The 14,663-nt window shown below is 45.9% G+C and overlaps 1 protein-coding gene across 2 annotated transcripts in view; it reads right to left on the bottom strand.

The window, feature by feature from the left end:
* Positions 1 to 14,663, bottom strand: part of PTPN9 (protein tyrosine phosphatase non-receptor type 9) — a 60,924-nt gene that overhangs the window by 33,049 nt on the left and 13,212 nt on the right. For both annotated transcript variants that reach the window (XR_014557903.1, XM_083712216.1), the window contains 4 exons: positions 7,767 to 7,910; positions 6,905 to 6,994; positions 5,126 to 5,250; positions 3,764 to 3,869 (listed from right to left, as the gene is read on the bottom strand). Coding sequence is in view for 1 of the 2 variants with exons in the window: in XM_083712216.1 (XP_083568342.1) it covers positions 3,764 to 3,869; positions 5,126 to 5,250; positions 6,905 to 6,994; positions 7,767 to 7,910 (465 nt within the window). In the remaining variant the exon portion in view is untranslated. The remainder of the gene's footprint in view (positions 1 to 3,763; positions 3,870 to 5,125; positions 5,251 to 6,904; positions 6,995 to 7,766; positions 7,911 to 14,663) is intronic.

Below are 14,663 nucleotides of genomic sequence, written 5' to 3'. Positions count from 1 at the left end.
GGGGTCGCAAATTACTTGCCTTGCCCCGGGTTAGGGGTCGCAAATTACTTGCCTTGCCCCGGGTGCTGACAACCCACGCTACGCCACTGTGGGGGGAGGTTGTGGTTATTGTCACTGCTTTACATACAGAGAAGAGTTTCCTCCCCAACAGCATTTCCAGGTGTGGCCGGGAGAGAGTCCAGTCTGAAACCCTGGAAAGCTGCTGTCGGTCAGTGTAGGCAATACTGAGCTAGATGGAACAATGGTTTGACTCTGTAAAAGGCCGTTGCTCTTTGCATTTTTGTTGTGAAACAATGAACTAAATAAAAAGGAGTTCTAACAGGGGAGAGAACACATTTCCGCTGCACGGTCTTCCTATTCGGGCTTAAGGGACAGAGAGAGTTTCCATGACATAGGCTCCGATTTCGAACAAGCACTCCACTGCTCCAGGGTAATTAACTGACTCACTTTTAATTGGATGAACATATTTATGGAACCTCAAATGCTCTTTTTTATTTATATTAGTTTAATTTTGTTTTTTTGTTATTTTTTAAAAAAGGTCAATTAAATAGAGGAAATGGTTGCTTCTGACTTTTCTGGGAAATGGCTTCAAATGCCTTGACTGAACCACAGGGACTGCTGTCATCTTGTCCAAGGTGATGACCTCTTTGGCTCTGCATTTGTGTTCCATATCTGTGATTTGCCAGTTCACCAGCATCTCATCAGCCAGTTGGTGGATTGTGTTCCATGTTAGCCCCACTCAGACTAGACCCATTTAAAAATGACAGGCATGACTGTTCAATAGGCCTAGTCTGGGTACAGCCTTTCTTGGATACATCCCCAGTGCTTTAGGCCTTAGTGGATAAACTTGCTTAAATTAAGTACAGTGGTACCTTGGTTCTCGAACTTAATCCATTCCGAAGTCCATTCAACTTGCAAAATGGTTTGAAAACCAAGATGAGGCTTCCGATTGACTGCAGGAGCTTCCTGCACTCAATCGGAAGCCACATTGGACGCTCGGCTTCTGAAAAACGTTCACAAACTGGAGCACTCACTTCCGGGTTTGCGGTGTTCGGGAGCAGATTTGTTTAGGAGCCTAGCTGTTCGACTACCAAGGTACCATTGTATGTCCCTTTCTCCAGTTTATGAGGGACCATCCAAAAGGCATGACTGCATATCTTGGTATTCCAGTGCAGGTGAAAATATCCTCTGCACCACACTGATGTCACTGGGCAAGAGAGGAGAGCTCTCCCACTTGAACAGTGAAATACCAACAGGATTTTTTTTTTTTTTTTTAAGTAGACACCTTCTAAGAGTAACATGCTTAAGAGTGTAAAGGGGGGGGGAATCAACAAGGAAACGTTGCACCATTTGGGATTTTTTAGTCCCAAGAGAAAAGGGAGGTAAGGGAGGCAACATGAGAGAAGTCTATAAAAAGATCAATGACAGGGAGAAAGAGCAGAGAGAAAAGTTTTTCTCCCTCTCCCATAACATTAAAACATGTGGACAGCTTTAAAAAAGTATTAGAACTTGGGACAGCTTTAAAAAAGTATTAGACCCATTCATGGAGGAGCAGGCTCTCAATGGCTACTAGCCAGGAGGATCTGCTCCTTCTCCTGGCCAGAGGGAATAATGCTTCTGAATGCTGGTTGCTGGAGACCACAGGCGGGGAGGGGGCTCTTGGGCCTGGGTCCTGCTTGTGCGTTTCCTGCAGCCATCTGATGGCTGCTGTGGGAACAAGATGCTAGACGGGATGGGCCATGGGCCTCATCCAGAAGGCTATCCTTATGTTCTTAATCATACAGAATCTTTGATACCTTATCTCTTGGCATAGCTGTCAACCGTCCCTTATTTGGCGGGAAACTCCCTTATCCCAGCGCCGTGTCCCGCTGCTGTCCCTTATTTATGATGTCCCTTAAATTTCCCGGGTTTCAAAAGAAGCAGCTCCTCTCCCTCCCTGCCAGCCAGGGAGGAGGGAGGCTCCAACTGTGTTGCTTGGCTGCTCGGCTCGCCCCCCTCCAGCCTCCTCTCACCAGCCTCGGCCCCCGGGAGCCCCTTCCCACCGGGACTGGTGAGAGCCTCGGGCCCTTCCGCCGCCATCCTCCTCGTGGCTGCCAAACTGAGCATCTCTGCCTGGGGCCTCCCCTCTGCCTGTCGCCGCCACCGCTCCTGCTAGGACGTACTGCGGCAGCGCCGCCGAAGGACCCGGATGAGATGGGCAGCCTGGTGCGCCCTATGAATTGCTGAGGAGCCTTGAAAGGAGAGTGAGGGCAACCATAGAGAAAGCAGTTCAGAGAGAGGAGGAGGAGGCAGAGGCGGAGGCGCAGGCGCAGGCAGGTGTGCCAAGGGCTAACCATAGAGGGGGAAAGCGGAGGAAGGACCGCAAGCGCTTCTACCATAGATTTGTAGTGGTAGACTAGCATAGATGGTCTGATCTGCGGGTTTACTTCGGGCGCTATTCCTCCCCCTTCCTCCTGCCCCACCTGATGGAACTGAGAGCTGCAGATGGAGCACGAGAGAAAAGATACAGAACTGCAGCAGTATCTTCATAGCTTGGACTTTGTTTTGTGCAAAAAGTGGTTGCTGCTTGTAGTTATTTAATTACAGTGTTTCATCAGCTGGTGTCTTGAGCAGCAACCTCTGGAAACGAAGGGCTAAAAACCGGTGCTGCTCTCCAAAATTATCTTGCCCCTTTTAACTTTGTATTTCAGCTGGTTGACTAAAATCCCTTATTTTGGCTGCTGATCCCTTATTTTCAAATCTGTAAGTTGACAGCTATGCCTCTTGGCTGCTACTATTATGGCTCTTCTTGCCACCATTATCCACATTTATAGCCCACCTTTACTCTAAAGAACTAATGGTGGCACACCAGGTTCCCTGCCCCTCCCAACAACCCTGTGAGGTAGGTTAGGCTGTGAGGCTGCGACTGCCCCAAGGTCACCCAGGGAGCTCTCTGATCGAGCAGGTATTTGTACCCTGGACTCCCAGGTCTTTATCCAATGGTCTAACCACTAGACATGCTGGCTACTGACAGAAGACCACCCGACTCCCAGGCCCATCACCCTTTAAGCCTTTAAGAGCAGCATCACAGCCTTCCTCCAGATGCTTCCCCCTCCCAAGGTAGGCAAGGAGGAGGCCAGAGACAAGGTCAGTCCGGCCCATCCGGGTGGCCTCCAGTTGCTGTTGGACCACAGCTCCTATCAGCCACATCCAGCATGACCACTGCAAAGGCTGATGGGACTTATAGTGCAACAACGTCTGGAGGGACATCACAGGCTGAGGAAGACACAATCCTCGTGGCTACTTTGCCATCTTTCCGAGCCAAGAGCCACCTTGACGGCTACCCCATTTATTTACTCCGTAAAATGCCCCATTCCTGATGCCTCCCCTCATGCCATAATGTTAGCCAAACCAAGGGGAACCTCCACAATGAGAGGGAGGACAGAACTCCAAGCGACTCCAGGATCCATCCAGGTCTCTGTAGCCGACAGGCCTTGGCCTCCTTCCCACAGCCCTTGACAAGCAATTGCTTAAGGCTTCTGGGCAGGGAGCCAGCGAGAATGAGAGAGGGGAAAGGGGAGTGACAGAAAGAGAAGGGGGCAGGACAGAGAGAGAGAGAAAAGGGGGTCCTGCCTACTGGGGTGGGTGACCCAGTCCACCACTGGTTTCATCCCTGCCCATAGCCAGCACACAGCCGCTGGTAGGGATCAACCCCACAGGAGTGCAGCCCTTGGCAGAAACAGAGGTTGCCCCCCCCCCCAACACCAATGGCCCTTCCTTTTACCTTCAGAAGGTTCAGGATTTTCTTGCTGAGATCCAGCTCAAAGTTGGTATAGTGGGAGCCTGCCATGTCATATATAAATACCAGGCCATTTCGCTGAGTTTCGAAGCTGGCAGGGAGTAGAAAAGAGAAAGTGTGCACAAATTAGGACTTTGGTAACAGCCCAACAGCATATCCATTGTATAGGAATGAGGACAGAAATGGAAAAATCAGCAGAACCTGAGATGTTTAGGATGCTGCTTATAGGTTTCTAAAATGACACCTGGTGAATAGGGAGATGTTCTCCCACTCTCATTCCATGAGAGCTCAGGGTCCTCCCATGTTTGGCAGAGAGAAAAGGAAGTATTTCTGCAAACAGCCCAGGATTAATTGTTAGGAATCTTCATTGCCAGAGGTTAAGGTGAGGGCAAACAACTCAGAAGGCTTTAAAAGGAGGTAAGACCAATCCATGAAGGAGGAGAGGTCTGTCATTGGCCATTAAGTCATGATTTCTACATTGAACCTCCAGGATCGGAGGCAGCAGATGACTGAATACCCTTTGGAGGAAAGTAACAGGGAGAGATCGCTGATGAACCATGTCCTGCTTGTGGCCTTCGCAAGAAGCATCTTGTTGGCCACCATGAGAGACAGGACAAGAGACAGGGCTTTTGGTCCTTGTGATCCTTGAGATCATAAACCAGTCAATGTTAAGTATTTTAATTTAACAGGATAAAGTATGTGCTTAACTATTTGACTGACGTTATCCAGAATTAACATGCACTCTTCTTCATGACAGAAGTTTATAAAATTATGCATTGCAAGAAGAAAGGGACGGAGGAAAGTTTTTCTCTCTCTCTGTTATAACACTGAAATTTGTGGGCTTCCAGCTGAATGTTGGGAGATTCGGGGCAGATAGAAGAAAGTCCTTCTTCACACAGCACAGAGCTGAACTATGGAACTCCCTCCTGAAGGGGGCAGTGATGGCCACCAAGGATTAGACAGCTTCATGGAGGAGAGGACTCTCTGTGGTTACGAGCCCTGAGGGCTCTGCTCTGCCTCCACAACTGAAGGCAGTAAGCTCTTCTGAAGACCCGTTGCTGGAAGCCGAAGGAAGGGAGAGGACTCTTGCACTCAGGTCCTCTTTACAGGTTTCCCAGGGGCATCTGCTTGGCCCCTGTGAGAACAGGACGCTGGACTAGATGGGCCACTGGCCAGATCCACAAGGCTTTGCTTGTATTCTTATATGGATCTCATTCTGGGTCAGATGAGAAGGCAACGCTGCAAAAAAGCTGCACACAGGATGCCAAAGGGGAAAACACACACATTATTGAAGTGCGGTCATCTGAAAGAAGCAAACCCCACAGGGATGGAAAGTCTTCTACTCACCTCTCCACAGCTCTGTCCAGCAAGTAGAAGAGCGCTTGGAGGACCACATGTTGGATGCTTTTGTTGGGATGGTGCAACTTGGCAGTGAAGAGGGCAATCGATGCTCCAGTGGGATCTCGTACGCTCTGCAAAAATGCCAGAGATAAAAGATCAGCAATGAAGCAGAAGAGGGGCAGATCAGTCTCTGCAGGGGCATAAAAAGTCAAAATCCGTTCAAAGCCACTTTGGAATTCTGGCTGTTGCATGACCAAATCCTAAAATCCTAGAACTATAGAGTAGGAAGGAACCATGAGGGTCATCTAGTCCACCCCCTGCAATGCCCAACATGGGGCTGGAACCCGTGGCTGAGATTAAAGAGTCTCATGCTCTACCAACTGAGCTATCCCAGCAGAAGCCCGTGGCACCTGGTGTTCCCAGAGGGGTCCCATCCAGGTACTAAACAGGCCTGACCTTGCTTAGCTTTCGGATCAGATGAGATTGCGCATGGAACGCTGAGGCAAAGAGGGGTTGCCAGCCTACCTCACAGGGTTGCTGCAAGGATAAAAAATGTCAACAGGCAGAAGTGATCTACAGGGCCTGAACCTCCTTGGAGGAAAACAAAGGAGATAAACCTAATAAAACAAACAAGCAGCTCTGAGGGCCAAAGTAATTATGACACTGTTGATTCACGAATAGGATGCAATGTGGGGAAAGCAGAGTGAAACTCCAGACAGATAAAAGGAAGTCCTTCTTCACACAATGCAGAGTTCAAGGATGGAACTCCCTCCCTCCAGAAGCAGGGATAGCCATCAGCTAAGATTGGACCAATTCATGGAGGAGGCGGCGGCGGCTATCAAGGGCTACCAGCCAGGATGGCTCTGCTCTGCCTCCACAGTTGGAGACAGCAGCACTTCTGAAGAGCAGTTGCAAGGTTCTGCACTTAGGCAGGAAGAACCAGATGCACAAGTATAAGATGGGGGGGACACCTGGTTTACTAGTAGTACATGTGAAATACATCTAGGGGTCTTGGTGGACCACAAGCTTAATATAAGTCAACAGTGTGGTGCAGCAGCAAACAAGTTAATGCTATTCTGAATCAACAGAAGGAAGTCTAGTGTTCAGATCAAGGGAAGTCAAATTCTTGCTTTATTCTGCCTTACTCAGACCACACTTGGAATACATACTATGTCCATTTCTGGACACCACAATTTAAGAAGGGTGTTGACAAGCTGGAAGGTGTGCAAAGGAGGGCAACCAAGATGAAGGGTCTGGAGACGAAGCCTTATGAGGAGCAGTTGAAGGAGCTGGGTATGTTTAGCCTGGAAAAGAGGAGACTAGCCTGGAAAAGAGGAGATATGATCACCATCTTCAAATATCTTAAGGGCTGTCATGCGGAAGATGGAACAAGCTTGTTTTCTCCTGCTCTGGAGGGTAGGCCTCGAACCCATGGCTTCAAGTTACAAGAAAGGAGATTCTGACTCAACATCAGGAAGAACTTTCTGATGGTAAGAGCTGTTCAACAGTAGGATGGACACTCTTGGGACGTGGTGGACTCTCCTTCCTTGGAGTTTTTCAAGCAGAGGTTGGATAGCCATCTGTCATGGATGCTTCAGCTGTAATTCCTGCATTGCAGGGGGTTGGACTAGATGACCCTTGGGGTCCCTTCCAACTCTACAATTTTATGATTCTATGATCTAAAACCACACTATGGAGACATGTGTCCCCTGCCTCCGCAAACAGGAAGCCCAACTTCCACAGTTATCCACAGCTCTGTCTGCCCAAGCAAAGCACCTTACTCACCAGGATGGTGAACTTTCCACTAAGCAGCTCTGAGCGGAGAGGTTCCTCATGAGGCTTCAGCTTCACGATCCCTTCCTTCAGCCTGGTTTCCTAGGAGGAAAGAAAACACTCTGTTATTGTCTGCAACCAAGGTGGGGATCCTTCGTCCGCTCAGACCAGTAGCCCTCTGGGTGGGGCTGAGTGGAGCTGGAGTCCAGCAGCACCTGCTGAAAAGATTTTTGTTTAGACAGGCCTCCCCAGATGCTTTGAAATGCTGATAGAAATTTTAATCTTTTTTAGTACAGGCAACTCCCCACATGTTCTGGCACATAAGTGAAAATCACGTAAGTGGAAGCACCCTCTAGATACCCTTTAAATCAGGGGTCAGTAACCTTTTTCAGCAGGGGGCCGGTCCACCATCCCTCAGACCATGTGGGGGGCCGGACTATATTTTTTTGGAGGGGTGGATATGAACGAATTCCTAAGCCCCACAAATAACCCAGAGATGCATTTTAAATAAAAGGACACATTCTAGTCATGTAAAAACACGCTGATTCCTGGACTGTTCGCAGGCCGGATTGAGAAGGCAATTGGGCTACATCTGGCCCACGGGCCTCAGGTTGCCTACCCCTGCTTTAAATGCACTCTCTCTGCAAGCCAGATTAAAAATATTGTACCCAAAATAACCGCAATTGGAACTGAAGCTCTGGGACGTGAAAAGTGGCAGCTGCCAGGCAACCCTTCACATCAGCTGTTAGGCCGGGAGGCTGAGCAGCCTCCACAAAGCCCTCGTCCCTTTGGGCTCCTGGAAGGGTCTCCTCGTGAGCCATGAGGTCTCTCCAGCTCTCTCCCTCCATTTCTGGGGAGGAATTGATCCCCTTACCCTGTAGGAATGGAAGAGCTCGATCGCTCTCAGGACATCGAATTTCCTGGCCATGAGGAATTTGACTGCCACATTCCAAGAGAGGGGAGACACATTGTATTGGACTGTCCACTTGTTAATCTCTTCAAGGAATTGCTTGGTTGCCTGTTCCGGGGAGAAGAGAAAAGAAAAAGACACTGTTAATTAAAATCATCATCACGGTCCTTCATGCTGAGGCCCCAGGGCAAGCTACAACATTTTTTTTTTTTAAAAATGTGTTGTTAGTTTTAAAAATAAAACAAAACAAGTACAAAACAAAACAAAACGCAATGATCAACAAAAGGCAATCCAAAATCAACACTCATTACAAAAAAAGAAAAGACTGAATTCACACATCACAAATTCCGACATGACTTCCAGTCCCCCCATTGTGGTTCCTAAATTACATTACAACTGCACACTTAACTTTATCTCTCATAGGTTGTTCAGTTGTGTTAATTTTGTAAAATTCTCTTATTTCATGCAGAAGTCAATTCAGGCCTGCGAAATAATTTAGATTATTACACTTATTATTACAGATTTCTTGTAGATATTCTCTAAATATTCCACTCTTTATTAAATATTTGATTGGTATGGTCTCTGAATCTTGCTAGCTCTGCATATTCCAACATTTTATTATACCAGTCTAATTTTGAGGGAGTAGAATCTCCTTTCCATACCTTAGCAACCAGAATTCTTGCTGCTGCTACTGCAAAAATAATTTTTTTCCTTACCCTTTTTGGAATTTCATTGCTCATTATAGCTAACAGGAAGGCTTCAGGCTTCTTAGGAAAGGAACATTTAAACATTTTAAAAAGTTAGTTATATATAGTTCCCCAAAATTCCTTTTTTTTTTTGCAGTTCCACCACATGTGGGTCATAGTGCCTCCAGCAGATGTTTGACCTAGATTTATACATTTTGGCCAGTTTTACAGGTGTTAAGTACCATCTGTAGAGCATTTTCATGAAATTCTCTTTCTCCCTCCACAACCTTTCCCATGATTCCATTTGGATGTTGTAGCCAAAATCTCTGGTCCATTGTACCTTAACAGATTTTACTTCTTCTTCTTTGACCTCCCAGTCAAGGAGAAATCTGTACATTTTAGAGAGCGACTTTTTTGTGTTTGTATTAGGTCTTTCTCAAGTCTTGAAATTTCTGTGGAGAAGCCTTTCACAAAATATAAAGCAAAGGAAAGTGTGGAAATATAGGCTGTTGGACCTTTTAAAATATGCCTTTGTGAGTTCCTTCCAAAGTTTTCCTCTTCCCCCAGCACATAAAAAGACCACACATGGCAAGCTATGTGTGGAAAAAGTTGCACAGGCAGTAAAACTTACTTAGTTACAGAGCAGTGAAAGTTCCTAAAGTATTGGTATAGGAACTCAAGAGTGGTTTCTGAGAGCCATGTGGTCTGAGCTGAAGCAAGCAGCTGAGCCTCTTCACACAATGAGCTTCTCAGGTAATAATAATAATAATAATTTTTATTTATACCCCGCCCTCCCCAGCCAAGGGCGGGCTCAGGGCGGCTAACAAGCAATAATAAAAACAAGTTGAATGAATGAAGGTAGACTGAAAGGGGAGCAAAGGTTTAATTACCTAGTTCCTCCAGAGGCAAGCTCACTGCCTTGCCCCCACGACTGATGGGGCCGGGGCCACACAGTGTCAGTATGCTGTGTGTGCATGCCGCACGGCATGCTGACGTGTTGTGAGAATGCCTCGTGGCTAGCGCACGTGATGTGACCACACCTTGTGGCATGTGCACATGGCCACTGGGAAATTTTGAGGGGCCCCGGCTCCCTCCTTGAAAATTGAGGGGGGCCTCAATCCCCCCAGATGGTGCACCTGTCCCAAGGCAAGGGAAAGTGGACTTAGCTGAGCTTGGCAGGACAGCTTACTCTATGGTATTAACCCCTTCATGCATTAATTAGACTTAAGTATGTTGGTTATATGCTGCAGATTATCCCACACAATTCACACCAGGCGTTCCTTGAAAATACTTTGTTTAAAAGCAACCAGCAGCTTTAAGAGCTTAAGGCTTAAAGAAGAAAACCCACAGCTCCCAGAGCTTTCCTGTTATCTGTGCATCCTGCAAACACAGAAACCTTTCATTAAGGTCTTGGCAGGTGAACATGAAGGCTAAATGGAACCTTTCCATTCCAGCTGGTCATTCAAATGCTCTCTCTGTAGCCAGCGCTCTAGTTTTCTTTTCTCCCCCTGCCCTCCTCCATCCCCAACCCCATTTCCTTTTGTGTTTTGTCTTGTATACTTTAAGCCTGAAGGCAGTAGCCATTTTACCAACACCTATATGCCGCTGCACTGGGGGCCCTTTTATGGGGGTTGCTGAGAAGAGGGCTTGACTGTTTGACTTGTGTGCAAAATGATTTATTTCATTTATTTCCTGCCTTTCCTCCAATGAACTTGACAATATACATGGTCCTTCTTCCACAACAGCCCTGCAGTGCAGCTTAGATTGAGAGATGGTGAGCAGCCCAAGGACACCCCAGTAAACTTCAGGGCTGAGCATGTATCTGAATCTGGATCCCCTCCCAGTCCCAGTTAAGCACAGAACCACTGTTGGGAGAACCAGTACCAAAAAGTTGTTGCATCCAAAAAAAATTATGAGCTTCCTGCAGGCAATTGACCAGCCACTGTGGAAAGCAGGAAGGTGGTCAAAGTGGCTCTTGTTATGTGCTGGCATGAAAACACAGGGAACTTCCAACAAAAGATCTTCAGCCAGTCAAAACAGAAGTCTAATGTCTGGATCAAAGGAAGTAACAGTACTGTTCTATTCTGTATTGGTCTGACAATACTGGGAGTCCTGTGTCCAATTCTGGGCACCACAATTTAAGGATGTTGACAAATCGGAACATGTGCAGAGGGCAGCCAAGATGATCAGGGGTCTGGAAACCAAGCCTTATGAAGAATGGTTGAGAGAGCTGGAGATGTTTAGTCCGGAAAAGAGGAGATTGAGAGGAGATATGATAGCCATCTTCCAATATCTGAAGGGCTACCACACGAAAGAGGAACAAGCTTGTTTTCTCTGGAGGGGAGGACTCAAACCAATATCTTCAAGTTACAAGAAAGGAGATTCTGACTAAACATCAGACTAAACATCAGACTAAACAACTTTCTGACAGTAAGAGCTGTTAGGCAGTGGAACACTCTCCCTTGGGAGGTGGTGGACTAAGCAGAGGTCGGGTGGTCATCTGTCAGGGATGCTTTAGCTGAGTTTACTGCATTGCAGGGGGTTGGACTAGATGACCCTTGGCAGGGTGGATAAAAATCAATGATTTTTAAATATATATATAATAATAATAATAATAAAATCACATTTTTAAATTTAAATTGGATTTTTAAAATAAAATGCTTTTGGAGGGAAAATCTTTCTAAGGATAGTTTTCTATTTAAGTTACATTATAGTCCTCATCAGGAAATAAGGATTTGCTTTAAGTTTTTCATGTGGGCTAAAATTCAGTCTAAGGTGTGGTTTTTTTTAAAAAAATCATTTAACCACATCAGTTAACAAACATTGATACATATGCTATAATGTTATTGTTTTATTTAAATAAATTGTTTAAATTGTTATTAAGGAAATGATTGTTTTTCTCCTTCCAATAAAGTACAGCAGAAAAGTTGTCCAAATAGAAACAGTTAACTTATTAAACCTCACAATAATTTCTTAATTATCTGTCAATGTATTTCTAATAGTGTAACCAAATCAGTAATTTTTGATATAACTGTAAAAACTACTCTGAAAATTTATTATTCCAAAAATTAAACCTTCATCTGTTTGTAAATATTAAGATTATAAAAGCAATTATGTGTCTTTCTGTAAAAAAATAAATAAATAAAGTCTTAGTGACTAGTGATTTAAATCATTATTTAATCATGATTTAAATCGATTTGATTTAAATCAAATCCACCCTGACCTTTGCGGTCCCTTCTAACTCCACAATTCTATGTCTCTATGATTCTACTTTGCTGCCTCCATTGCATCCTCATTATGTCACCTGGCAGAGCTTTTCCAGGCCTTTTCCAGGCTGGCCCAAAGGAGGTGGGAGAACCAAGAGTAGCTGTGACTCGTTTGCAAGGCATTTTGAGGATAAGATCACTTGCATCCACCAAGACCTTGACTCTGCTGTTATAGCAGATGTATTTCATGGGGTGTCCAGAGCACAGTCTAGTGCTGTTGTGCTGGATGAGTTTCAGTTGGTAAGGCTCAAGGATGTGGCCAAGGTGCTCGGATCAGTCAGAGCGATCACTTGCGCTCTAGACCCTTGTCCCTCCTGGCTGATAAAAACCAGCAGGGAGGGAACAGCTGGCTGGGCCAGGGAGGTGATCAATGCCTCTTTACAAGAGGGGGTGGTCCCTGCCTGTTTGAAGGAGGCAGTGCTAAAACCACTCCTTAAAAAACCTTGCCTGGATTCAGAAAAACTAACTACCGGCCAGTTGCTAATCTCCCTTTCTTGGGCAAGGTTCTGGAGCGAGTGGTTGCAGACCAGATCCACACACTTTTGGAAGAAACTGATTTTCTGAATCCATTTCAATCGGGGTTTAGGCCCGGTTTTGGCACAGAAACTGCTTTGGTTGCCCTGTATGATGACCTCTGTCAAGAGAGAGACAAGGGAAACATGTCCCTGTTAATTCTTCTCGACCTCTCAGCGGCTTTTGATACCATCAACCATGGCATCCTTCTGGAACGACTCTCCAAACTAGGGATGGGTGGCACCGCTTTGCAGTGGTTCCAGTCCTACTTGGATGGTTGTTCCTAGAGGGTGTTACTTGGGGAATGTTTTTCAGCCCCATGGAGCTTTCAGTGTGGGGTTCCTCAGGGCTCAATCCTATCCCCCACGATGTTTAACATATCTACATGAAACTGCTGGGTGGGGTTATCCGCAGGATCGGAGTACGTTGTCAGCAGTACGCTGATAGAATCATAGAATCAGGAAGAGACCACAAGGGCCATCGAGTCCAACCCTCTGCCAAGCAGGAAACACCATCAGAGCACTCCTGACATATGGTTGTCAAGCCTCTGCTTAAAGACCTCCAAAGAAGGAGACTCCACCACCCTCCTTGGCAGCAAATTCCACTGTCGAACAGCTCTTACTGTCAGGAAGTTCTTCCTAATGTTTAGGTGGAATCTTCTTTCTTGTAGTTTGAATCCATTGCTCCGTGTCCGCTTCTCTGGAGCAGCAACTTTCTCCCTCCTCTATGTGACATCCTTTTATATATTTGAACATGGCTATCATATCACCCCTTAACCTCCTCTTCTCCAGGCTAAACATGCCCAGTTCCCTTAGCCATTCCTCATAAGGCATCGTTTCCAGGCCTTTGACCATTTTGGTTGCCCTCCTCTGGACACGTTCCAGTTTGTCAGTGTCCTTCTTGAACTGTGGTGCCCAGAATTGGACACAGTACTCCAGGTGAGGTCTGACCAGAGTAGAATACAGTGGCACTATTACTTCCCTTGATCTAGATGCTATACTCCTATTGATGCAGCCCAGAATTGCATTGGCTTTTTTAGCTGCCGCGTCACACTGTTGGCTCATGTCAAGTTTGTGGTCAACCAAGACTCCTAGATCCTTTTCACATGTACTGCTCTCAAGCCAGGTGTCACCCATCTTGTATTTGTGCCTCTCATTTTTTTTGCCCAAGTGCAATACTTTACATTTCTCCCTGTTAAAATTCATCATGTTTGTTTTGGCCCAGTTCTCTAATCTGTCAAGGTCGTTTTGAAGTGTGATCCTGTCCTCTGGGGTGTTAGCCACCCCTCCCAGTTTGGTGTCATCTGCAAATTTGATCAGGATGCCCTTGAGTCCATCATCCAAGTCATTGATAAAGATGTTGAATAAGACCGGGCCCAAGACAGAACCCTGTGGCACCCCACTAGTCACTATTCTCCAGGATGAAGAGGAACCATTGATGAGCACCCTTTGGGTTCGGTCAGTCAGCCAGTTACAAATCCACTGAGTGGTAGCATAGTCAAGACCGCATTTTACCAGCTTCTTTACAAGAATATCATGGGGCACCTTGTCAAATGCCTTGCTGAAATCAAGGTAGGCTACATCCACTGCATTCCCTTCATCTACCAGGCTTGTAATTCTGTCAAAAAATGAGATCAGGTTAGTCTGACATGACTTATTTTTCAGAAATCCATGCTGACTATTGGTGATCACAGCATTCCTTTCTAGGTGCTCACAGACTGTTTGCTTAATGATCTGCTCCAGAATCTTCCCTGGTATTGATGTCAGACTGACTGGGCAGTAATTATTTGGGTCCTCTCTTTTCCCCTTTTTGAAAATAGGGACAACATTTGACCTCCTCCAGTCTGCCGGGACTTCGCCTGTTCTCCAGGAATTCTCAAAGATGACTGCCAGTGGTTCTGAGATCACATCTGCCAGTTCTTTTAATACTCTTGGATGCAGTTCATCTGGCCCTGGAGACTTGAATACATCTAGACTAGCCAAGTATTCTTGTACTATCTCCTTAGTTATTCTGGGCTGTGTTTCCTCTGCTGAATCATTTGCTCCAAATTCTTCCGGTCAGGCATTGTTATCTTTATCGGAGAAGACTGAGGCAAATAAGGCATTGAGGAGTTCAGCCCTTTCTGTGTCCCCTGTTTGCATTTCACCATCTTTTCCTCTGAGTGACCCCACTGTTTCTTTGTTCTTCCTTTTGCTATGAACATACCCATAAAAGCCTTTTTTTGTTGCTTTTAATATCTCTAGCAAGCCTGAGTTCATTCTGTGCTTTAGCTTTTCTGACTTTGTGTCTACACGTGCTGGCTATTTGTTTGAATTCCTCTTTGGTGGATTCCCCCCTTTTCCATTTTTTGTACACATCCTTTTTAAATCTTAACTCAGTTAAAAGTTCTTTAGATA

The sequence above is a fragment of the Podarcis gaigeae genome (assembly GCF_964106915.1).
Source record: "Podarcis gaigeae genome assembly, chromosome: 14".
Taxonomy (NCBI): Eukaryota; Metazoa; Chordata; class Lepidosauria; order Squamata; family Lacertidae; genus Podarcis; species Podarcis gaigeae.
Note: the sequence above shows the minus strand (reverse complement) of the source record. Positions and strands in the feature narration are given on the sequence as shown.